The following is a 25,388-nucleotide window of genomic DNA, read 5'->3' on the forward strand; positions in this document are numbered from 1 at the left end:
ACGCTATAATAGAAAGACTGCAGCATTTCCATTTATAAGAACTTCTAAATGTTTTCCACAAAAGCATTAACAAATGAGCATCACAACAGCATCATTTGTTAGAAACCGAGAGTCCTAAGAAACAAATGAGGAATAACATGAAAAGCAAATAAAGGTGTTTATACATGAAGTCTGAGAATATTTCCAATCTGAGTATAAATTTAGAACTATTATCAACTGAGCAGTACTGAGTTACTATTATTTCTTCTTAATACTGAACGCTAACAAAGATTTTCTTTATAAAAAGAACTACAGTCCAAGATTTCTTGCCAGAAAACTCTTGGTACTAAGACAAAAAAAAAATATTTACAATGCTTAGGGACGTATGAAATGGCCAAATTAATTAATGGTTTACCCTAGTTTGACTGATTTTGTCAGTTAACTAAGAATGATTTGGGGGGGGGGGCAGGAATTTATTGAAATATTGGCTTGCATCATCTGCTGCCATCTGTGTGGTAATGCTCTTCATTTTCATAGAATCTGATTACAAAGTTTAGAATGACTGTATACAACGCAGCTGATGATAGATTTATATATTATTTTCAGTAGCAATTTCCTGTTTGGTCTGAATACAGGGTGTAAACTAGTGGTAAAATGATTAGGAAAAGAAGTTGCAAAATAAGAGGGGAAATGGTGAATAAGACAAAAGCTGCTATACTGAATGTTACACTTGAATTCTGTATTGTCTTGCATTCTGCCTTTGACAATGACCAGCAATTGATGTCTAGAGAGGAAAGGAACAATATTAAGGGACTTTCCCCTAATTATTTGCTATCAGCTTCTAGCAGCTAGTATTTCACAGACTTTTGGAGCTAAGGCTGCATGTAGATCATCAGCTTTAATACCAATGACAAACTTTTGTTCCATTAAAAAAAAATATCTGTTTGGGAACATGAGGATGGCCTTGCCAGGTGAGACAGCTAGTCCAGCACTGTACTTTCAACAGCAGCTAAGAAAAGCAGGGCCACGGTGTAGTAATTACTACTCTAACACAGTCACAGCTTCCAGTGACATATCAGAGACTACTGAAGCTACAGAAACTGCCTTATCACAAAAAATCCTTGATGTATTTCAGTTTCATACTACTTATTAACTTCTTGATGCTTCTTATGGCTCTGTAATGATATCTTTATAAAAATACACTCATATTCTCTCAAGTATCTTTTTTTTTTTTTTCCCCCTAGCTTGCCTAGCTCCTGCATGTAGGAAAGCCAAGCCATATTTGGAATCCTCCCTGTTGCAGTGCACTGTATTTTTCCTATTTAAGTTCATCATAAGAAACAGGAACTAAAAACGACATACAGCATTCAGGTTGTGGATAAACAATGACTGCACAATAGCAAAATGCTGTTTTCTGTTCTGGTCTTGCTTCCTTTCCCCATAGCTACTAACATCCTTTGGGATTTCTGGTCACCTCTGAGCATCGAACTGTTTTACAAGAGCTATTTACAATGACTGCATAATTTCTTCAGCTCAGTGCTAACAGACTCCATTGCTGTGCTTGCATAATTAAGGTTACTTTTTCTGGTATGAATTACTTTGTATATATTGATATTTAATTCCACCTACCATTTTACTATCTTGTTATTAAGAGTTTAAAAACCTTTCAGAAAACCCTCATAAGCAGCATTTCATTTGATTTTCCTAAATAATCTCACTGCATCTGCAACTACTATCATCTCAGTGTTCCTCCTCTTCTCTCAATCATTTATGAATGTCAGTAGAGATTCCTGCGGGACCAGTTGGTAGCAGAGCTTTACCGTGAAACGACTGCCATTGCAGCCCAATTCACTAATATGAATGACATTACGTTAGCTTTTATATACTCTTCTCCAGAAGAAAATAGTATTCAATTGCTTTACTACTACTGATTAGAATAGCTGTCCTCAATATCCCCACAAGATTAGACTGTAACACCCACTTTCTGCCATGAAAAACATTATAATTTAAATCACCAGTCCTGAAATGCAATTAAGTCATCTTACTTCTCAAAAGCTAAATGAGAAAAACATAAGAGTACAATATGAGAAATTTAGGACCTGTTATACATAAGAAACTTGCTTTCTACTGCTTCTTCCCATTAAAATAGTAGAAAGGCCTAGTCTACTTCTTCTGACAAGTCCTTTTATGAAAGATTGATAGGACCAGTATGAGCTAGACACACAAAACTCCCTTGCATATAAACCAGGATTTATTAATTCAGGACAATCTATTCTTATAGATCTAGCACATCCTGGAGGCTGCTTTGTCCCTATTGGTAAAATGAGAGTTTACATGGCTTGCAGCAACCTTTGCTTTCCTACCCTCCAAGAGTCCTCTTGTCATATTTAATATTTTGGAGGATCTCCTGCTCCCCACTCCCCTTTAAGAGTTCAGGCTGAAGGTTCAGAGGGAACAACTTCAGTCAACTCCAGACCATGCCCTTAGACTCTGCTGGTAATACCTTGGCAGCATACCAACGGTCAGAGCAGCTGATATATAGCCACACCATGGCCCTGACTCGTATAGCCCCACATATACACTAAATTGAAAATTATCTATACCTGGCTTTGTAAAATTGAACTATACAGTGAAATACTACAACTGGAAAGTCTACTACTTTTCAGCAATCTTAAAGAAGCTTCTAAAAACATTTATGTGGTAGTGCTAAAAAAGCAAGTCTTTATCTGAATGTTAACCTAATGATTTTTCACCACCAATTAGGGCAACTATCCTTATTGTATGAATTTTCAAATTCACTTAAATAACCATATGTTTAAGCTTTTACTGCTGCCATTTTTACTGTGTTGGCTATTGCAGAGAACACTGTGCCTTGAGAAAGCCACAGATATAAAACTATTATATATTTGATTACTGAGGCCCCTGTTCAATCAGTTATATCTTTAAAGTACAGTAAGTAGAATGTGGGACTTGAAAAGATAAAAATAAGATGGATGAATAGAGTGAAAAGAAAGGAAAGAAGCATACACAGAAAAAAGAAAAACATCTGCTTTCTAGTAAGAGAACTTGGAATGATATTTTATTGACAGTCTGCCAGAAGACTAATGGTAATTTTCCCCTCTGCTAGCTAAGAAAAAGCAAACACAGATGAGGTTTTATAAGCAGCAAGTAGAACGCAGGCACAGAAATAAACTTTATTGCTGTCCTTCATGTAGGCTGAAAGCACTGATGGAGCGAAGCCTTCAATCCCCACCAGCCGACCTTGAAACTTTTGTCAGTAGGGAGGAAGTAAATAAGATAGACCCTTAAATGGTCAGCTGGCAAATCTAAAGCACTTATTTTCACTCTAATGAAGGTTTGAGCTTTTGTTTGCGATGTTAAGATGATAACTCTCTCCTATGCACCAGCTAAGCAGATTCAGGCCTGAGCTAGAGGGGAACTTATGGGGGCCTGACCACTGGTATTGATAAATGACACATGTGCAAGACTCTTCTCAAGACTTCTTTGTAATTAGCTAGTTGATTCAAATTTTCCTATGTCCTTTTTTAGTTCAAGTTTCTAACTGTTTTTTCTCTTAACAACTATAACTGGATAGGGAAGGAGTAAAAATGGCTGCCTTTTAGATAACTTGAGTATTTCCCTGCAAGATTTCTGTGTTTATCAAAGCATATATTTTGGCTGAGAAATCAGTACATACAAGACTGACTATTTTTTAATCGCCCACTAAGGGAGAGAGCCTACACTCAGAAGTCCAATATACCTTCCCTGCCACCTTCTCAGAATCCTCTCCCAAGCCAAACTACATCCATACGAAATTTCACAGAAAGCCACAACACCAAACAGACTGCAGACTTTTGTTATCTTAAGTGAATGGCCAAAAAGCACAGCATCCCCTCAGCTGGCATCTCCTAATATGTATCTTCTTCTTGATGCCCAATGGCTTTTCCTCAAGCTTGAAATTCCCTAAAACTGGGCCTCAGATATTTCCTAGGTTCAACTTACAGCTAGTTTTATGAACCAAATTCAGGAGAAGAGGAAAATAGCGATGATGTATTTAACTGAAGATGCAGACATTTACCCAGAAACCCTTCCAACATTTCCCTTCAGTTGTCTGAAATCTCTCTTCCTTAACTGATACAGATTAAGCATTCCACATCTCAAGAAGTGATGTTTCTGCCTTTATGTAAATAACATGTATTTTTCCAGGATGTTGTTGCTTAGATGTAGGCCAGATGAATTCACTTTGGGACAGCATAAGCCTGCATTGCTGAAAAAAGCAATCTGCTCTCTCTACCAGAGGTTGTTTTTCTACCGTCTCCGCACCATTCCTGCCTCCCTCCTTTCCTGTTTTATTCTAAAGCAGCTGTCCACGTGTGTCTTGTGATAAAACTGCTCAGAAAACTGCAGCAAGTTAAAATTAACTGTTTTGTTAACAGCTCACTTTTTGAGTCAAAATCGCCACATGGGCACTTGAACATTTGCTCTGGCAGCAAAGCCATAGGCAATGCAAGAGCAGGACCAGCAGACAGGAAGAGGGTTAGAAGAACGTGATTTTAAAGTAAATGAAAAACTTTTTAAGAGACAGATGAAATTCTGCAGCACAAACCCCAAAGACTAGTACACAGAGCATTTGAATAATGATCAGCAGGGGCCCTGCTGGTTCCCTTTGCATTCTCAGCTAATTACTCCTACCATGCAAGGACCAGAGGTGACTTTCTCAGAAATGTTTTTGAGTGTTAACATCTATCAGCATCTGGGAAACGCCTACTGCGTATTTATAACTTATCATAAAAAAAAGCCAAGTCACAGCCCTTGCCCTAGGTGCTCCCAGGGAGCAGAAGCAGCTTACAAGTGAGAGGAAACGGGTACTAACTTTTCTCCAGAGCAGGTGGGCAAGTAGACTGCAGGGAGAGGTGAATGGCTTTGCCATCATACCTCCAGGAAGCCAGCTCATATGATGGGCTGACGTGGCATAACCTGTGCAGCATCACTTCTTTTCACCCTATATTTAACAGAGAATGAGGAACCAGAAGGATCTCTCCTAACTGGCTTCTGTGGCTGGGCAGAATAAATCACGGGCTGTCCCTTAACTACTTGAGTCCTCTTGAATATGTTTATACAGGCTATGTTACTTTCAAACCTGAACTTTTTTTTTCCTAGCCAGCTGTTTTCAACCTCACTTCCCAACAGAATGCCTGAAACAAGATAGGGGATGGTATTGGTGCAGATTCAGGACTAAGCACTAAGGACTCCAGTGAGAGGCTCTGAGCGAAGAAGCAGTTTTCCTTTTTTGTACGTCTTTCAACGTTTTCCTTTGATTAGATTAAAATGATGGTTTCTATTAGCAACTAGTAGATTGTAATCAGAACCTGACTGAAAAGGGCCACGTATGTTTTCAGTTTTGTTGCACAGCAGCAGACCCTGTTCTTCAGGAAATTACATGAAAAGGGGCTGAATGCGAAGGAATCCAATGATGCCGTGTTCTAAATCTGCAAAGTATAGCCAAAGCTTTAAAAGAATTATTTATAATTATTTCCAACTTTATACCACAAACAGAGAGGAGTCCCTGACTGAACTTGCAGTGAAAGTACCCTGCTGATTTCCTCTAGGGTAAAGCTCTTTTACATATTTTTAGCAGGCTGTCAGCCATACTGAATGAGAAAAAGATCAAAACCACCTCACACAATTCTTAAGCACTGTGTAAGAAAACAGGCCAAATACAAAGTCTTACATTTTGGGGGGAGCTACAATATTTTACCATTTTAATGATTTTCTACTGTCAACGACAACAAAAAAAAGGAGCAAATAATATATTCTAATAAATCTTTTCACCAAATAGTGAGACATTAATACATGGAAAGTGATTAGTGATTTGCTCTTCACACTAGATTTTGCAATATCCATAAGAGCACAGCTGAAGACTCTGGACTTTGCAACACAATGCATTTTTACAAGCAGTAGCTTTCAAAAGGAGGTATAGTCTTCATTTAAGCTTTCCTGCTGCTTAAAAATCTATATGCAAACTGAAAATATACTGTAATTGAGCACCGTTGCTGGTTCTTCAATACATATAATTCTCCTGTTATTTACCAATAGTCTGACACAGCTCCTTGTCATGCTCTGGATTTGTAGGATACCTTGACAAGAAAAAATGCTTCAGTAACAGATGTGACATATTCCAAACAGAATAATTTCAGCATCTGTAATGTGCACATCTGCAGAATAGCAAACTTTTAAAAGGGTAGACCTACAAAAGAAAAACAGATTAAGGACTAGAGAGAAAAACAGAGAAATGAAACAGAGTGAGAAAATAAAATGAGAGGAAAGAAACAAAGGATATAGAGAATGGATGAAGAACTAGGTAGACACAGAAGGAAGGGGTGCATGCAAATACAACAAGTGAAGGGGCGCTTCACTGGAAGGACAAACAGCAAAGCCTTAAAGCCCAGGAAATTGTTCCTAAATTGGAAAGGTGGACACCCAGCTAGCAAAGCTGGTTGATACATTCCCTGGGGAATAGTATACATGTAGCCTGCCACAGTGCTCCCTGCTTCCTAACATTCTGCTATTCTTATTAATTTCTTATGACAGTCCTATATTTGAGTATAACTTAATTCAGTGGGATTACTACATGAATTATTGCCTACAGAAGCAAAACTGTACCAGAGAACTGACCTAAATCACTCCTGCACCAACGTGTGCCGCTAGTGGAGCAATCTTTCACAGCAGCATTCAAAAAAAGTACTATCCTGTCTCTTTTCATATTGAACAAAAGTATCAGTAAGAATGAAAGCCAGCTATTTATCAGTTAACATTATTATTTGTATAATGTATCAATTAATAAAAAAATCTATGGTCCTACTCTGCTGACTCATATAAAAATGTAGACAATTTATTGTCAGAAATGATAGCAACGCAAAAAAATCCACAAAAGATGAAATAACATGTAAGACTGCACAAGCCTGTGAAAAAACTATATAGCACACAAAAAAGCAGCCTCTAAAGTTAGAGGTGCCTGGAATTTTTCAGATGCTAGTGTTCTGGAAGCATTAAAACTGGGAAAAAAAGGGAATTGAAATTTAATCAAGATAGTAGCCCTTAACATTGCAGCAGTGAAAAATACAGAAATACAGCACACCTGTATTTGTTTAGAAGCTATTCAAAAACTGTTATTGATCTCTCATGTAAATTTTATGGGATTAAGTTCTGTCTTTAAGAAATACTAGGGAAAAATCCCATTCAATTCAATAGGATTCACCAATGTTTACAATTTATGCTTTACAGTCTGCAATTAAAAAGTAACAATTACTTCCCTCTCTGAAAGGGAGAAATGTATTTTTTTTTTTTTTTAGTGTTTCTCTTTTGGCAATTTTTAAGGATTAGCTTATCAATTTTGTATATAATGTATTAGAGCTGTATAGCAACCAACTTACAGTTCTTTTTACAGAACGACTATTGCCAAGAAATGCTGCACATTCATGTTATTTGAACCAACATCGTTCACCTCAGTCTTATTTTTAAATGAATTCTGCAGTCTATGAAAACTAATACTGAAACCATAGCAGCCATTTCTGTTCATAACAGAAGTTTTCCCCTTTCTCCTGATGTCAGCCTCAACATTGACCTATATGTAACTGCAGTTTAAAAGGACCATTTATTTCACTGCCTGACAGACAATTTTGTTTTGTAAACTTGCAGGTCTGAAGAACACAGTGAAGCAATTTAAGGATGTACAAAACCAACATTTCAGCAATGGTATTTTCTGATTGACATGAGACAGAATTTCTAGTGGTGTAAGGTTTTATAGAGATACCAATCTTCTAACCTAGCACAAAATAAGAATAGTTTGACTTTAGTATGCCACGCAGTTCCATAAAAATGGCATGAAGTGAACGGTTGCCATAATATTTTTAATGAGACACAAGCTCAGTAGCGACCTGACATCTGATTAACATTTGAAAATTTTAAAAAAGTCTGTATTTCAAACAAGGAAGACCACAAAATGCCACCTCTTCTGCAACACAAGACATTGGCTAAAGGTGAAGGCATGACAAAGCATAGACCAAATTGCTACCAAAATTTCAGCTCTGACCAGCCAACAGTTAGTCATTTGATCTGCAGTGAGTAGAAGACAGGTTTTAGGCTGCACTCAGGGAAAAATAGGAGAAGGAGGTGCAATATTTTATTCACTAGGTTTGTAATTCACGGTAGGAAAGAAGGTGCTTACGTTCATATTTTCCTTTTCTTCTCTCAAGCAAAACACCAATTTCTATTTATGTTTGGTTCCAAAATTTTTTTAAAGCTGTCTCTCCAAATTCAAACCAGATAGCTTCCTCCTGACCTTAACTGTGTTACTAGTCTAGCTATAATAAATAGTATTTCAGTCCCAACAGTGAAATTATATTAAGACGACTAATTTCTAAGCAACAGAAATGGGAAAAATCTGAAAAAAGTTTCTCAAACATGAAACCCAGAATTACTTCTATCAACATGAAATCAGGACTGATATACATCCAGCTCTCAGCAGACCCCAAAAGATAGGCACTGAACTATTACAGTGTTTAGCCAATTAAGACTCAAGTTCTGGATGCTGTTGCTTTGAAATGAATTGTGTTCCACTAAAATCCATTACATTGCCTAATAAGCAAGCATTTTCTAAGGACTGCTTAGAGCAATAATTCTTCATAATCTAAAAATTAAACCAGAAATTGCTCATGAAACTTTATCTGCTTGTTGAAAAACTACAGCAAGCGCTGGTAAGAAAGCATTGTAGTACTTACCGTACCGCAAGCTCACAAAAACCTGTTCAGTACACAAACACCAAAGGGAGGTGGAACTAATCATGAAAGTTCATTTCTAATAACAAAAATGCTATAAACAAACTGTAAAGAAAAATAACTTACAAGTATTTGATACCAAGGATATTTTGTACAGAGGTTATGATGCTTCTATACGAGACCAAGAACTTGTAACTGCTAATTCAATTCAGTACATATATTTCTCCTGATTACAATCCTCTAATTGAGGCTTATTACTTACTCTGCATTTGCAGGTTCTCTTTTGATCCAAAACTTGCTTAAGAATAGAAACTAGAAATTATTTTATTTTTATGACACCTCATTTTGTCCAAAAATAGATTAAAAAAAACCAAAACACCTATTGTATTGTGGCTTTATTACTCTTTTTTTATTTTCTATGCTAGTAATTCCTTTTTCAGAGGGGTTTTTTATTTTTATTAAGGAAGTTAAGAAAAAAGCAATGTTGCTTTTCCTAGGGAAAAAGGAATTTACCAGCAGCAAACTCATTACTTTTCTGCTCAAAAAGCTGCTTGTCTCATACTTGGAAATCTTTTTCTAATTGGGACTTTGTCAGGGGAAAAAATAGTGTCCTGTGAGACCAACAAAATGTTTCTGAGATTTTTCATGACCTTATGCATTTTGGCAGCAGAGAACGGACATTTTTGTCAAGTGGAAACATTTGTTTTGATAACTGAACAATTTTATTTATTTATTTAATATAAGGAAGCTATCTTTACGCCTTGGTACCTACAAGCATTTCCTTTACTGTATTGAAAAGCCTGTCTGGTTTTAAGTATGGTTTAGATTAAAAACCTGCCCCAAGAAAATTTTGCTTTTTATTACAAATGCTGTATTTTTGTTGTAAAGTTATTCATTGGAAAAAAAAAAAAATCTATTAGCAGATGACTCATTAGAAATAACTGCACTTCCCTATTTTGCTCTGTGGACTATAAAACTATTATGGGATATTATGTTAATGTCTTTTGGGAAAGTATTAACAACTACAAATTCTGCCTACACAGTTTGTTGTTTAGCTTTGTTTCTATTTGCATAAAGCCAGTCCTCTGGCCTGCAAAACCTGTTAGGAAGGGAAAGAAAAAACAACCCAAAACTCAAATCTACCATACTTACTATCAATAATTTTGTTGACACCATTCAGGAATTCCATAGACTCAAAATAAAATCACAGTCCTTTTTCTCCTTTCAGAATATAGTCTCTTAATCCAAATAATATCAGAGAAGTTAAAATTTAGTCCATTCATCTGGCAAATGTTTCCCTCTGTTTCATAAACATGCATATCACAGAGAAAAATTGTTCAATTTAAGGTTCCTTACATGATTAGAGTGTAAAAAATCATCATAGAAATATGGTTATTCTCAGACTTGATAATTTCTTATATTGTACTTAAAACGTAATGTATTACATTTCCATAAAACAAAGATTTAGCAAAACCAATTGTGTTATAAGCAGCCAGTAAATACAGTTAATTGTCTAGGAGGATTATAAAATAGAAAATCGTGTACTACGGACAATTATGTTCCAGCAGTCTCACCACAAGTTGGAGGCAAAATGTCAAGAAAACTAGGAGAACGCAGGGCAAAATATGTGACAGCTTATCAGAAATACTGGTTCAAAAATTCTGTGGCTACTGTAAGTAAAATAGCCCATCTAGAATAATACAGTACTACAGGTACCATTTCCTCTATGTATGTTTACAACCTGTAGAATACTTCCTTTTTTAACATTCTAGTTAAAAGTTATATCCTATAGGAAAGACAAAAAACGCACACTAGAGTATATGATGACTTTTTACACAACAATAACTAATCATCACATTTCATTAATAAATTATCAAGCGCTTGCAAGCTGTCCACAATCTTTTTCATCTAGTTTGCATATTTTATAATGGTGGAATAACATTTTAAAAAGTTTGAATAGGCACTTACTGGAATTACAGTTAATCCTGATACAGTCTAGATGGGGAAGAATAGATGAAAAATGAAAATTTATCCTTCAAGGTAACAGCTGCAGACATCCAATAAAATCACAGTCCACCCTTCCGGGGACAGACACATGCAAATATGGCCACTCCATATCATCAGTCTTTACATACTGTTATAACCCAGATATACTGCGATAAATCTTTATAAATAGAAACGACAAATAGGGTAAAAATGGCCAATTTCAAACAAAGCTACATGGTGACAAATCTAAGTGAAAAATCAGGATTAAATGTCAAAGATGCTTAACTGAGGCAGGCTGCAACTTTCTCCCCATCTGTGAAAGAACAGGTAATTTCTCTCAATGCAATTAGAAAGTGCTCCGTCACAATGGGTCATAGAGCAAGCCAGGCCACAATCAGACATCTTGGACGACTTGTGTATAGTATACCTCAAAGGCTGATCTTCCAAAACTAAGTATTAAACACAAAGCTCATTACCCAGGCCTATAAATAAGGTTTTGTGGGTTTACATTTTCTCAATGCATAGACTGAAGAAATGAACAGTGACTGCATTTAAAGCTATATTAATATAGAGAAAATAATCATATATTTATAAATGCTTATAATTAGATAATCCTGTCTATTTTCAGATTATTTCCTTGCCTGACCAAAAAAAAAAAAAAAACCAAAAAAAACCAAAACAAAAGGACGAGTGTTGGAGGAAGAAAGAATATTGCTAGGGCATGGATTTATTTACTTTCTTGAACTGTAGAAGTAGGCAAAATCTGACAGAAGGTGGTGTTTTGTATATTAGGAGAAAGATGTGATCTGTAGCAGGACTACTGCTAGGCTACCTGCATTTTTACCATAAAAAAAAAAAAATTCTACGCCACACTACCTGGTTTGTACAGCTACTCCTGGTTTATACCTTTGAGGAACATATATACCATCAAACCTAGATTTTGTTTCCATATAGCTGAGTTTGTCATGTGTCGTCAACCGCATCAGAAAAGTGGTTGCAAACAGCCAAGGACCAGCACCCGCACATCCCCTTTTACAGAAAGGGCTCCAGAGGAGGGGGGGGCTCTGCGCCGCCGCTGGGCGCTGGGGGGGGGCCCACAGCCCTCAGGGGTCCCGGCTCAGCACTAGAGGGGACTGGCAGGGAAAAGCAACCAAGGAAACCCTTCGCTTCTCCTTCGCCCTGCCGAAACCTAAACACCAGGACAGCATGTCAGTCAGCAGCACTTTTAGGAAGCGGGGGGGTTAAGTGATTTTGGGTCCCATCCCCCCCCCATGCTGTCTGGAAATAATTTTATCTGCGATTAAAACAATAAAATACTTAATTCTCTTTAAAAATAGCATTCCACTGAATGGGAATGACTGCACTGAATGTGCATTTTCCTAAGCGTACTTCTGTTCTTTTTCAGGTCCTGACTTATAAGCACGGCAGAAGCACCTGTGTTTATTTACTTTATTTTAAACTAGAGAAAACCATAACCTAACATTTTGTCCATCATATTTCAACCCAGGAAACCAATTTTTTTTTCTGTAAAAGGGCTTGTGCATCCTGTGTTCACACGGCTGTTTGCTGAGGGCCGCAGTCTTTGGGCATTGAAGGGTTGTGTTATCGTTCGATACTACAAAAATACCACTACAGAATTGTTTAAAAAAGAGGAGATGGATTTACTATAGATTTGACACCTAAAAAAAGGAGACCACGAAATCCATCAGTGGGAATATCTAACTGCAACATTTTCAGTGTTAAAACAAGAAATTCTTTGATACGTTTGCATGTTGTACGTTAATTGGTGGAGGTAAAACTGAACTGACCTACATACACGTTGTTTCTGCTTCCACATTTAAATTGTGGAATTGCTGCTGTGAAGAAGTTGTGGAGGGAGACCAATCTTCCACAACGAAGAATAACAATTTAGCCCCAAAATACCACTGATGAACTAGTCTTCTCTTTTTAGAATACACAACAGTACAAAAATATTGTGATGGATTATGTTAGGACTATATAAAGAATACAAAAATGCAAAAGAAAACAAAATAAAGTATAATAATGGGCATGTATTTGTGTGTGTATGTACATACGCAAATGTGGCATTGACATGTGTTTATATATCATTTCAGTTTACTTTTGATGTTAAAACAGGCTGTTTCGTAAATGTTTGCAAGCAAAAAGAAAAATGTAAAGAAAATGTTAATTTCTTGGAGGAAAGGTTTGTTACCTAGGTTGACCGTTAGTTTAACTCGTCCTGCATCCAACTCTAAACGAAGGGTATCTGCAGATTCCCTAGAAGTAGTTGCCATTAAAATGCCGTAAGCTCGCTGAGACCTGAACCGTAAAGAAACATCTTCGGCCTCTGTATGCATCACAACAGGGAGCTGTATTTTCATAAACATACTTCCATCATAGCTTAAAATTGTTGCCTCTGAAAATATAAAGGAGAAAATCAGTTATTAAAGAATTATATTGTATGTACTGAAACTGCTCAAAGAGAAGATGATAAATGTATATTCACTCCATATGACAGAAATATTGCATGTTACATATCACTATTATTACTGGGAAACATAAGTGAAGTTAGGTTTGTTTTTTTTGTTAGGTTTGGGGGGGGGTTTTGTGGGTTTTGTGGTTTTTTGGTTTTTTTAAGTGGCATATTTTGGTGCTTTTTAAAGAAACTAAATTGCTCTTTAATGAACCAGCTATTCACGTATGCATCTTCAAGCAGATGTGTAAAATCACGTGTAAAGAAATCCTTGCAAGACTACGCCTGTACTACTCAAAACAGGTCAAAGACAGTAAAAGATATTCAGGTAGACCTCACAGCCTATTAAAGGATCATGTCTGACTATTATCCACCTAGATAATTACCTTAGGATACTTCATGTATAAACCTATCAGTGCTGCTACTATCGCAGTTACAATTATCATCCAGTTAGCATAAAAGCCACCTGAAACAGGTAAATATCCCCAGCATGGTTTGGACGGAGCGCAGATTGTTTCGTGACCACAATGACTGCGGTATGATAGAATCAAAAACGCGCGTACGAACATTATGACAGCCTCAACAAAAGGATCGAGACTGGACTTGGCATATTGAGGGTAAGATCTTAAAACCCCTGAGACAAGCAAGTAACTGTCACTTTCAGACATTACAGGAAACCCTCCCAGCAAGAGGCTCTGGCACAGAGCGGTCACAGTTGGTTAGACCCCAGAGCAACGAGCCGCAAGTCTTCTTTTCCCAGCCTCCAGGCTGGTAATGAGAAAAGTAGCAGAAAAAACTGCATTTCTGCTCACAGGGAGGCCCAGCAGTTCCTAGAAAGCAAAGGACACATCTGTTTCTGAAACATATTAGGAAGTCCTTTTTTGCAGGACGATCGAGCATTGCGGCCAGTTCACCCCCACAGCCTTCGGAAAGGGCTCTTGGACTCCTCGACAGTGGCACGTCGCAGTGGAAGCAGCAGTGAATGAGCAACAGCTTTTACCCCAAGCCAACAGTCAGTGGGCAGACTACCAGGAATTTCAGCAGGCTCCCCAGTAACACCCAAAACCAACTGCATAAGTAAAACCGCTACCTGGATGGCAAAATGTAGTATCTGAATGTGCCCCATTTTATGCACATCTACGTGTTTACCTACCACTAATTCGCTAGAGATTTTTCTAACTTCTTCCATGTGTCTCCAACAATCTTTAACCCACCCCAAAACTCTCAATCTTAGAAATTCAAGTGGTAGATGATGAGGTCTAAACAGGATGCTACAGAATCTTTCTTAGAAAAAGATACAATCCTGAGGGCTCCTAAACTCACTGAAAAGAATACCAGTTCCCTGCCCAGTAACAGGCCAAATGAGCAACAAGCAGAAAGAGACAACAGCAGAGAACACCTACAGGAACCTGCTCTTAGATATAACAGGTTAGAAGAATACATTTACAGGTTTGATGATTTCTAACTATGCAGGTAATAATGATTTCTAAATATATATATTATAAACCTAAATTTTTTCTGTGAAGCAGATCACACACTTAATTCTCATCAGCCTGATAAGAGATTTGAAGTCAAAGAGCTTTCAGTGGCAGGGGATTTGTTTTTTGATTGTTTGGTTTTGTTGGTTTTTTTGGGGGGGGTTGTTTTTGGGGGTTTTTTTTGTTGGGTTTTTTTTTTGCGGGGGGGGAGGAGAAGCAGGGGATCACAATTCATTCCTGTATCTAGCTGCCTAGTCTGTGCATGAAAAGCTCCCAAGTTCTTTATCAAGATAAACACAATTTCGGTAATTAAAGAAGTCCAGCATAAAAGTTTAAGTCACATGCTAATGTAAGAGAAAAAAGGTATTTTATATTGTCTATTAAAAAGACATATTAAAAGTATCCAGGGTTTTCATAAACTGAGCAAAATCAGACGCTATAGGATGAACAGCATTCAACAACCCTAGAGGTCTGTTGCTAATAAATTATCTTATGATAATGTAAAAGAAAGTTGTCAGAATCAGCACTAGTACTGTTTGCTGGCTTTCTATAATTATTCAGTCTTTTAGAAAATTACAGAAAAAGAAGAGAAGGAACCGTCTTAATTTAATCAGAGATGACCTGTGAGTATTTAACATCATGGTGAACAGACCTGATGTGATTAGATACTCAATCCTCCTAAACCATACTGTGCCAGTTATTTTGGAAACAGATGTTCCAAGAACAGACCAAGGAGACTGAACAGAAGATCAAATGGCTTAAAAGCTCTGGGGCAATGAGAAAACCCCCTCATGTCAACTAGCTCCTTTCAGTATGGGGAGCTCCAAGTCACAGGCTTTCTAAATACAAAGGTATGACAGAGAAAAAAAGAAAAACAAACAAACCAACAACCCCCCCCCCCCCCAAAAAAACCAAACCACAAAACTGGCAGGAAGCAGGGATGATTTGATCAAAGAAGATTTAGCACTGTCCTGAGAGCTGTAACCAAAGATCAGAGGCACTACTTATTCCCAAAATAAAAAATACAAGTATGTTCACTTTACTCGCTTGAAGTGAGTCTGCTGGTACAAGTATTGTTAGGAAAACCTTTTGTTGTTAAACCATTATTAAATGATTGCTATGTTAAGAAGGTTGAATAATATTTCGGCAATATTGTGTTCCTGTCCAAGGACGGCAAGCTGGATTTTGCCATATGAATCATCCATTCAACTCAGCATCTCTTCCACTTGACTCTGCACTGCTCTCAGCTCTGTAAATGTCTATGTTCTGTTGGTCTTGGCTGGACAGAAGGCATCTAGTAGTACATTTACTAGACCTTTGACAGCACAAGGAGTTCCCTCTTCCCTTACTGATGTCTGTCTTGTAATTCTTTGTGGCAATGCCTTATTACCCTGTCATTATGCTTGGTGGCATACATTAACAGAGAACTTTGTTTTCCAGACAGGAGGAAAAACCAGTTTTCAAGATGAAATAAGAAGGCGTTGCTTTGACTTTCTTAGACCTAGAGATTGTTTCAGTTGTTTAATGGAATTGTTTTCATCCTGCAGTTACTTTAGCTGTCCAGAATGGATTGTTAATTTGCCAGGCCTGGTCAGTAAAATGGCAATCTGAACAAGGAGAGGCAGTGGGGCTTACACCAGTTATGCAGTTCTCGAAAGAACATTCTGGATAAAAGTATATATTAATTTTTGCCCCTAACTTTTACTTTTTTTGCTTTGGACCAACTAGTTCCAAAGGGGTATGTGTCTCATCCATCTTTGAGATCTACACTGCTAACTGTTATCACATAAGTGTTGGCAGAATGTCTTTTTTCTCTTGTTCAGCTTCTTAATTATTAGATTAAATGCTAACAGACCATAAGCTTAGCCCAGAATGTGCTATTCATTAAAAGAATCAGAGTCTCCATGGCAGGGAATGATAACTTTACTACCACTTCAGTGTTGGAAGCATAGTATTGAAAAGAAAAATAGCAGAAAACCATTATAAAACATTACTGACAATTTTTTTGTGGCAGCAAAGAAGCGCATGCAGTAGAATTATTAACAAGAAATAAACACTAAGATATAATTCAGAGATTGATAAAAAAATATTTTCTACATTCTTTCTTCAATATTTTTATAAACCTGACAATTAAAACCCCTTGCTGCTTCTGTACTAAAAACCAACCTAACAAAACAAAAAAACACTGAAGGCTTCAGCTTCCCTCTCCATTTTTTTTTTTTTCTTCAATTTGTTTCTGATTAAAATCTCCAGGGCTGGATACTCTTCCTTCATATATATATATATATATATATATATATACACACAAACTACCTCAATCAGCATTGTGCCTGTCACCAAGGATGCACAGAGTAGTGCCGATACGAGAGGAAATTCAGGACCTTAATTTTCACTTGGGCTGGAATTACCTAAATTGCTGAAGAGACTGAGGCACCTACTCTTCCAGAAACTTTCCTAAACTTGTTTCTACCTCCAGAAATGCTCAGCCAGATATTTATGGGGAGAAACTGAATTTTCCAAATAGATGCTATTCTTCAATTCACAGCTTATTTAAATTAAAGTGAAAGAAGTATGGACTAAGCATTTGAATTTCAGTGTTCTTCCTCATAAGTTTTGCAGTCAAGTTTGCATTGTTTTTAACATGATGCTTGATAAGTACAGATGCTTACTGCATGCATTTTAATAAATAAAACAGGATCTTGTTTCCTCTGGACTCCTTGTGGTGCCTCTAAAGTCCCAAAGACAGAATTACTAATTTTTTCCTGCTTTTTCAGTTTCAAAGTGTCGGCAATAATATGGGGACTGTGTTGCAGCCCAGAGAGCCATTTTTAAAGCATGAAATCACCCTCTGTGTCTGCTGTCTCTGAAATTACACAAAAAACTTTGCCCAGAAAGTTACAGACGATGCAGTCCAGAGCCACACCAGGAATTATGGGAACGATCTGGATCATCAGTCATCAAGTATTCAGGTTTGTTCTCTGACCCTGTTTTATTTACCAGTATAAGCAGAGGAACAAGATCCTGCCCTGAAAACACTCCCTGACATATATGAATTTACTCCTATAAATTGTGTGAGTATGGAAGTACATTGATGGCTACCGATACAAATTCAAACTTTTAGGTTTTGTTTTATCCATAGGCAGATACTCAGCTAAGCACCGTCTGTGTTTTCTGTGGCAGCTACCTCAGCCCATCTGGGCCCAAAATCGCAGCCTCAGTGAATCACGAGGAACCTTTCCGTCAAGCTGATGGAAACAATTCTTGATATGCAATTAGTTACTAGATAATACGTGAAGAAAAGTTGAAATGATTCCTCCCAATTTGTACACTGGTATTATTTCAGGACTGAGGTCCGAAGCCACACTGTAAAGGTACTAGAACTTTAACATCAATTAGTTAATTTAAGTCAGAGATGGAATTACTATAATATTGTGAACACATAATTAAATTTTAAAGCATCCAGAGATAACGCAAGGAATGAAAGCTATATTTATTTAATGTATCTGTGTGTATGCAGGTGTGTGTGCATGCACAGTGTGGATATCTACACACGCATACTCTAATTTAAATATATTTTCTCCTCAGAAATGTCACTTCGATAAATCTTTCTTTGCATGCCTACTTTTTCTTATCACTTTTTGATGAATTTACTCTTGTGCATTGTTTCTAGCCATCCAGTCAAAACTGTCCACCTGCAAAAGGCTGCGCCGAGAGGCAGTCGCATGTTGTGATCAACAATCAAAGTAAGACAGGAAGCCAAATTATATTGCTATGACATCTGTCCGTCCATCTGCTGTAGTTTCTGTAATCTACTAAAGCCAATCTACAGATTATACTGATGTTTAACCTTACTGAAAATCAAGAATAATATCAAGAATACTTGCAACAGGATAAAAAGCACATGGATATTTAAAAAAAAAATTACTTTTAAGTGCACTGAAATTAAATAGAACTAAGTTGTGTTCCATGTTTTTTTGTGCACAGATAGGCTGACCAAAATTATTTCAGATACTGTATTGTACACAGTACATTCACATATGGATGTTAGTACTCCTATTTTAGGGGAAATAGCATGAAAAAGAAATGACTGTACTAAAAAGTAGCTACGTGCTTTTGTTTACTGAAGATACCTTAAGTCACTTTAATATTAAAGTTAAGTATTCCAGTGGTTTAATCTCCAATATTTTATTCTAATGCTTTCTTTTCTTTGTGAAACTGCTATTGTTTGTTGACATGAACATGTTCCTACTTTATTTAAATTAGTTTGAACAATTATCATTGTGTTTCTTATATCACCAAATACAAAAGTTTATCAGTTCCTGCACACGGGTAGTAGTTATAACAACTTTGTGTGGTAGGATGCCAACGCATTGCTTTCAGAATCCCCAAAGCTACAATCTTATTAATGCGTGACCATTTGGGATATGAATATTACTGGAAAGAGATCTCCTTTCAGTGTAGTTTCCTCTGGAGAAGGAAACCCAAGAGCAGGAGATGATCCCATACTGTCTGAACTGCGACATATATTTCTGTTGGACAAGAACCAAATACCATTGTAGAGAAGCCAACACCACCACCATAGTACCACCATCCCATGAGGGGAATGCACTGGGAAAATCAAGCTCTGTATTGGAAGACACTTGAAAATAAAGTACGGGAAATCAAAAAAGACAAAGCTTTCTGTATAAAATATTGCCACCTATCAAATATATTTATAAGAAATTGCTGTGATGAAGCCTGCTTTTAAGTTCTTTGCAGATCTGCATATGGTTTTGTCTCTAACGCACATGTTTCCTAGCTCTCAAGCTGAAAAAACGCAAATCCTATTTTTACTTCTGCCGTATGTAATAGCAGAATTTTGCCACAGGGTGGTACACCAGACATGTTTAACTGAAGGCTTTTGTAATGCATCAGACAGCTCGGGTATGCCCTCTGCCAGCTTCGCTCCACCAGTAACAGAGCAATCTGGACATCTCAGAACGACTGGCCATGAGCCAAAGGCATATATATTCAAATAATAAGACAGAAAAAACAGAAGAAACTGAGAATCTACTTGCAAACGCTAATAATATGCTGGTATTAATTCTACATAAAAACATTAATCGGGTTTTTATTTTTAAAGAATACACTTTTGTTTTATCTTGCTAACTAGAAAAATGAATCAAACTAGATGGAAAGGATTTACATTCCCAGCCAATAAACTTTCAGTTTAGATTTTGGCCTGAAGAGAAACTGTCCTGTGTCAATCATGAAACAAAAAATACAGCTTCTGGCATTGAAACATATCCTATTCCAAGGAGAATAAACACCTAAAATATTAACTAAGCTTTTAAATTATTTTCCTACTTACATTAAAATCTTTTATTAGCTTACTCTGTAATTTTAAATAAATTACAGAGTTTTCTTCCTATAAACTAACCTCAACATCTGTCTTCCTTGCCGCTATCCACCTTTTCAATTAAATAAATGGGGTTTGTGAACTTTACAATTACCTTTTCTAGGCAAGAGGAATACTTAGTGATTTAAGATAAGTAGAAACTGTTTCCTTAGGTACTAGGAACTTTAAATAAAAAAGTTAAGTAAGAAATATAGATTCCTACACCAATTCTTCTGCTTTGACTCATGGCTGAAGTTCTGGCCATGGATTTAAGTGATATTGTGGAACTCAAAAGTAAATTTAATTACACAGCGGTATTGAAATAAACAGGCAGAGAACAAGACCTCAGTTTGGAATTGGAATGTGATCATTTAGTAATGCAATAATAATTGAAATTACTTTCACAAAGCTTTTCAGAACTTAGCGACATATGATGAGACACAAAAGGAGATATTTTTTAAGAGGCATTTAGCAGTACTGACTCTTTGTCATAGTCAACTAATACTTTTTCATGCATCTTCGAAACTCCCCTAAGATCTTTCCTCTAGAGTCACTTCTTTCAGTCACGAGCAGGGCTCCATCTCACATCAAGTGAAATCAAGGACGCTTTTTCTGCCTCAAGACAGTTAATGATATTTTACCATTTTTAATCATTGTGCGGGATTCTATAAAATAGAAAAGCAGCCATCTCATGGAACCTACCTCTTTCGCACGATCTGCCAAGGTACCCTGTACCAGAGCAATCACAAACATATCTGTTCCACCCATCCCTGCACACACCATTGTTTTTACAGGGGTTGCTAAGGCAAGGTTTTGCAGTTTCTCTTGAGCATGAGGGTTTTACTCCAGCTGTACTTTGAATTTCAGCCATCTGTCGAATATCTTTGCTTTGACCATCAATAAATAAATCTCTAATGCAGCCGACGTATCCATAATTGAGAAGTGCTGTCCACACCTCTGTTGGGAAGACGAGGCCTGCTTTATTTTCTGGTAAGCCTCCAAGATACAAGTCATCATCCAAGTCAAGGATTTCACTTTCCCCTGGTGCAGTATATGGTGTACGTAATGTGTTCACAGATATGGTCCCTGAAAAGAAAAGACAATAAAATGCATGATTTTCAAGATATTTCAAAGATTTTGGTACTGCTGTTTTACTCATTAATCTACATACCACATTAGCTCCTGGCAAATATCTATAAATAAAACATAGGTATTCTATTTGTACAGCTGTACAATAATAGATGCACTTCGTAATTTTAATTACAATGTAGTACAAATACTGGCAGGAAGTGTAAAAACATTTATGCACAATACTGCATGGTCACAATATAAAAAAGTCAAAATCACCTTACCAATCTTGTAGGGGTAGGGGGAATGCATTTCAGAGTTATTTTCAGAAATATCCTGCTTGTGCAACAACAACAACAGCAAAATCTCTTGGCTAACTGATATGTGCTTCAGAGCATTAAGGCTGAGGTTGCATTGATAGGTTGCAACCTGGGAGGCAAATCTGTGTCTTTGGTTTGGATCCAAACACACAGTATTTTAAAAGACTCTCACCACTTTCAGTGGGCTTTGGATAAGACCTTTTTCTTTAAGTGCAGAAGGAAAATACTCTCATCAGCTGCCAGACAGGCAATCATTAAGAAGATGGGACGTACTCCTAGAGGGAAAAATCAATGCCTCTGACACTTACCTCAGAATGCGTGCATGTTACAAAGAGAGGGAGAGAAGATGTATATAGAAACTCAGGAAATCAGAAGTATATTTTCCACTTCAGTTTAAACAGTAAACAAACAAAATTAAGCCTAAAATAAAGTTCTGTTTCTACAAAGTGTCTGAACAAAGAAACTGTAATCAACTCTAAAGATTCTCTTTATTGTACTTTTTAAAAGCAATGAGGTATCCAATTTTTACAATCTGAATAGGCAGAAACCCGAATTTAGTACATGGAGTCACAGAACATACTTATGTCAACTCAATTTAATTTTATTTACTAAGTAAAATCACTTGAAAAAAGAATCTTCATGTAGATCTTCACAGAAGTGACTCCTTACCATTCTATATGGATGCAAAAGCAAGCAAAATATAAATCAAAATATTATATAGGTCACCAGATTATTATAAATGTACCAGCCACATTATACAACACTGTTATCCATTGGACACACTATTAAAAGTGTATTAATGGTAACAAGACACTGAAGAATCACATTTACCACAATGTATTTATCATACACTTATACATAAAACTAACACGATTCACTATTTCCACTGCCAGCATGACACAGTTTCCAGAAGATAGCACTGATTATCAAAAACACTTCCACTGTGGTGGGAGTGGTGCATGAAAATAAAATTCAGAATTTTGAGGTGTCAGTTGAATAATCACACAGATGTAAATTGAACTTCCAGTCTTAACTGTAAGAAATAGGCATGTTAACCAAGACACTTTTTCATTCAAACCTCCACCTGTTTAAAACTTGTAAGACTATTATATTTTGCTAACCCTAAGTATTTTTATTACTGCTCAGATTCTTGAAGCAAAACTTGGCACTCATATGGAAGACTTGCTATAGATTTGGCCTTAGGCATACAAGCATAAACATTTTGAGGTTTGATTTTATCAACCAGCTGCCTCAAACAAGGACACCTGTGAATGACCTGTTAAACCAAGATAGCTAACGTTTCTGAGAGCATCCTAGGTATCAAGAAGGACTGCTTAAAAGCAATAGATCATTTCTCCTTTAAAAAAAAATAAAGATACTGTAAATATAAGTCATATTTGTGCTCACAGTATTTCTTACTGCTATCGTTGCTTGCTCCCATCTGTTGCTGTACAGGCTAGTTTAGGACCAAATGCTTTAAACCTATGTTCAGGCAGCACTTGCACCCACACAAGTTAACTCAGCCGCAGCCTGCAACCTCAAGCTCATGCATTTGCACAGAGCTGCTTTCTGCTGGACAAAGACGTTTGTGTTTTCGAGCTATCCATGATACTAGAAGACACCTAGGGCTCCATTTCTATTAAAAAAATATATATATATATAAATTGACTAAGTCTTGATGGCTTTCAATGCACAGGAAAAGACAGGTAAATCTCAGCCAGTGTAGCTGTAACATTAACATGGCGTTCCACGTGGAAGTTTTGCAAGCACAGAAGGCTGAGAAAGGTGAATGATAAAGGGAACTGTAGATCACCACTACACTCTGGTGACTGTGAATTATAGCTAGGTGATAGATTGAAGCAGGAAAATGTTCTTCTCTATGTCATAAAGGATTACCCTGGAGAGAGCTTAAGTATTATTTTGAATAGATAGCAACAGCTTCTTAAAGAAATGAACATTTCCCCCTTCCCAAGAAATGACAGCACATAAAATACTCCCTGGGAGAAGCCCTCTGAAATCTTAGTGTAATCATACCATCTAACGACTATGGGTAGAAAAACATGAGAAGCAACAACTGTTGTGTGCATCTTTTTCATGTTTTGGAAGGCCATGGAACCCCTGTTATCCAGCTGGACTACCTCCAATTTACTGCTGGACATATCCATGACACTACAACTGACTGACATAGTGTATTACCCTTAATCAAACAACTGTAAGTTAGCTTTATTTAATCCTTTTTGTTGAGAGCTACACTAAGTCAAATAGCACCTGCAGAAGACTCAAAGCTTTAATAACTCACTCTGGCTCAGCCATTATATAGGAGCTTGACCAAAATATCATACAGCATGCTGTCTAGAACAAGAACTATGGCTATAATACAAATAGACTTTAGTCTAGCTAATAGCAGAAAACCCATGCCTGGGCACCAAGAGTTTCATGCTGTCAGTTACCAAGTTATCCTAGTTTCTATCTGAACTTCTAACAGCATGTCCAGGCAGCCATACAACCATCACTGCTGTTGGTATCCAAATTACCTTTTATGTACCTCCGATAGGTAATGCAAACTTTACTCACTAATTGCTTTGTAAATGCAGGTGAAAAAAATCCAAGAAAAATAAGGGGGAATAAAAGACTTCCAAAATAAATAAAAAATTATATGGTTTTTTTTCAAAATATCCTAAAATAAAATGCAGAACTAAAGTTCATACAACATAAGCCTACGTAAAGTAAATAATGCATCTATAAACACCTTTGGATTCACAGTGCATCCAGAGCTGTGACACAGAGATAGATTGTGCTGTTTCATCTGGCTGGGTTGTTTGTCGTTGTTTTTTTTTCTTGGGGGGTGGTGGTAGTGTTTGTTTGGGGGTTGTTGGTTGTTTTGCAGGGGTTGGTGGGGTTTTGTTTTGGTTTTTTTTAAGCCTGTCATCTTTCTTGAGGGAAAGTTTTCAAGTTCTACTGAAACCATCTCAAGTTGGAGCTCATGACAATAGCAGATGCTACCACAGAGTCCGGGGATAGTAATGCACACCCCCTTTGCTGGATTTCACTCCTACTTTCTCTTGGAATTGTAGGCAGATTAAAAGGAATTGTTCTGTCAAATCACCAGTGTGCTCCAATCTATTTGGATGTTTCTACTTACAAATGTGAAGAGACATCACCTTCTGGAGAAACGTGAAGATGGGAAGCTAACGGAGCATACAAATGTCTTATGTGGCCAGCACAGGAAAAGGTTAGTAATTTGCCCTGTAAAGTTAATATAACATCAACCCTTCTCACACCAGAATTATCAAGTTGGATAAGAGGGAAAAGAATGGAACACATCTCATTTTACAAAATAACCTAAGGACAACAGAATATGATGAGGAAGCAGCAGATTCAGAAGAGCGTTGCCCTTCCAACGGAAAGAGAAAGCTATAATCATAAATTGTAACGTCTCAGTTGTATCTTTGCATATTACCTAGCATAACAGCACCCATAACCAGATCAGTAGTTATACTTCTTTTTTTGAAAGAGGAACACTGGGGCAATAATGTCCGCCAGGAAACAAGCAGCTTCCTTGCAAAGTTTTTTAATACTCAAAGTAGGAAATAATGTCTATATTTTTACCAGAAAAAGAAAGAAACGGGAAAAAGCTGATAGCGTTTGGTTTGTCCAGCCTGAAAAAAGAAAAAGGGGAAGACTGAAAGACAAGAAGGCACGGGATGATTTATTTAGTCTGGGAATTCATGGTCTAACTTCAGACTCTAAAAACAGGTAGCATTTTTTAACTCCAGAAACTGGACATATATTTAAAGGTCCTGTAATGACCTACAGGTGCTCTGATTCTACAGCATTTCACCTGAGAACAAAGTGAAATTTAAACATTCAGAAACATCTTTATGTATTAGAGGAACAGTTTGAGAAAAACTAATGAAATCATGATTTTCA

General features: G+C 36.9%; 1 protein-coding gene across 1 annotated transcript in view; it reads right to left on the minus strand.

The window, feature by feature from the left end:
- The window catches only part of NRXN1 (neurexin 1), a 468,961-nt gene that overhangs the window by 393,001 nt on the left and 50,572 nt on the right, over positions 1 to 25,388 (minus strand). Inside the window, exons 4-6 of the mRNA XM_010577779.1 lie at positions 20,773 to 21,156; positions 12,955 to 13,158; positions 10,725 to 10,751 (exon numbers count right to left, since the gene is read on the minus strand). Of these exons, the coding sequence (XP_010576081.1) occupies positions 10,725 to 10,751; positions 12,955 to 13,158; positions 20,773 to 21,156 (615 nt within the window). The remainder of the gene's footprint in view (positions 1 to 10,724; positions 10,752 to 12,954; positions 13,159 to 20,772; positions 21,157 to 25,388) is intronic.

Source organism: Haliaeetus leucocephalus, unplaced genomic scaffold (genome assembly GCF_000737465.1).
Source record: "Haliaeetus leucocephalus isolate CR32 unplaced genomic scaffold, Haliaeetus_leucocephalus-4.0 Scaffold577, whole genome shotgun sequence".
NCBI lineage: Eukaryota > Metazoa > Chordata > Aves > Accipitriformes > Accipitridae > Haliaeetus > Haliaeetus leucocephalus.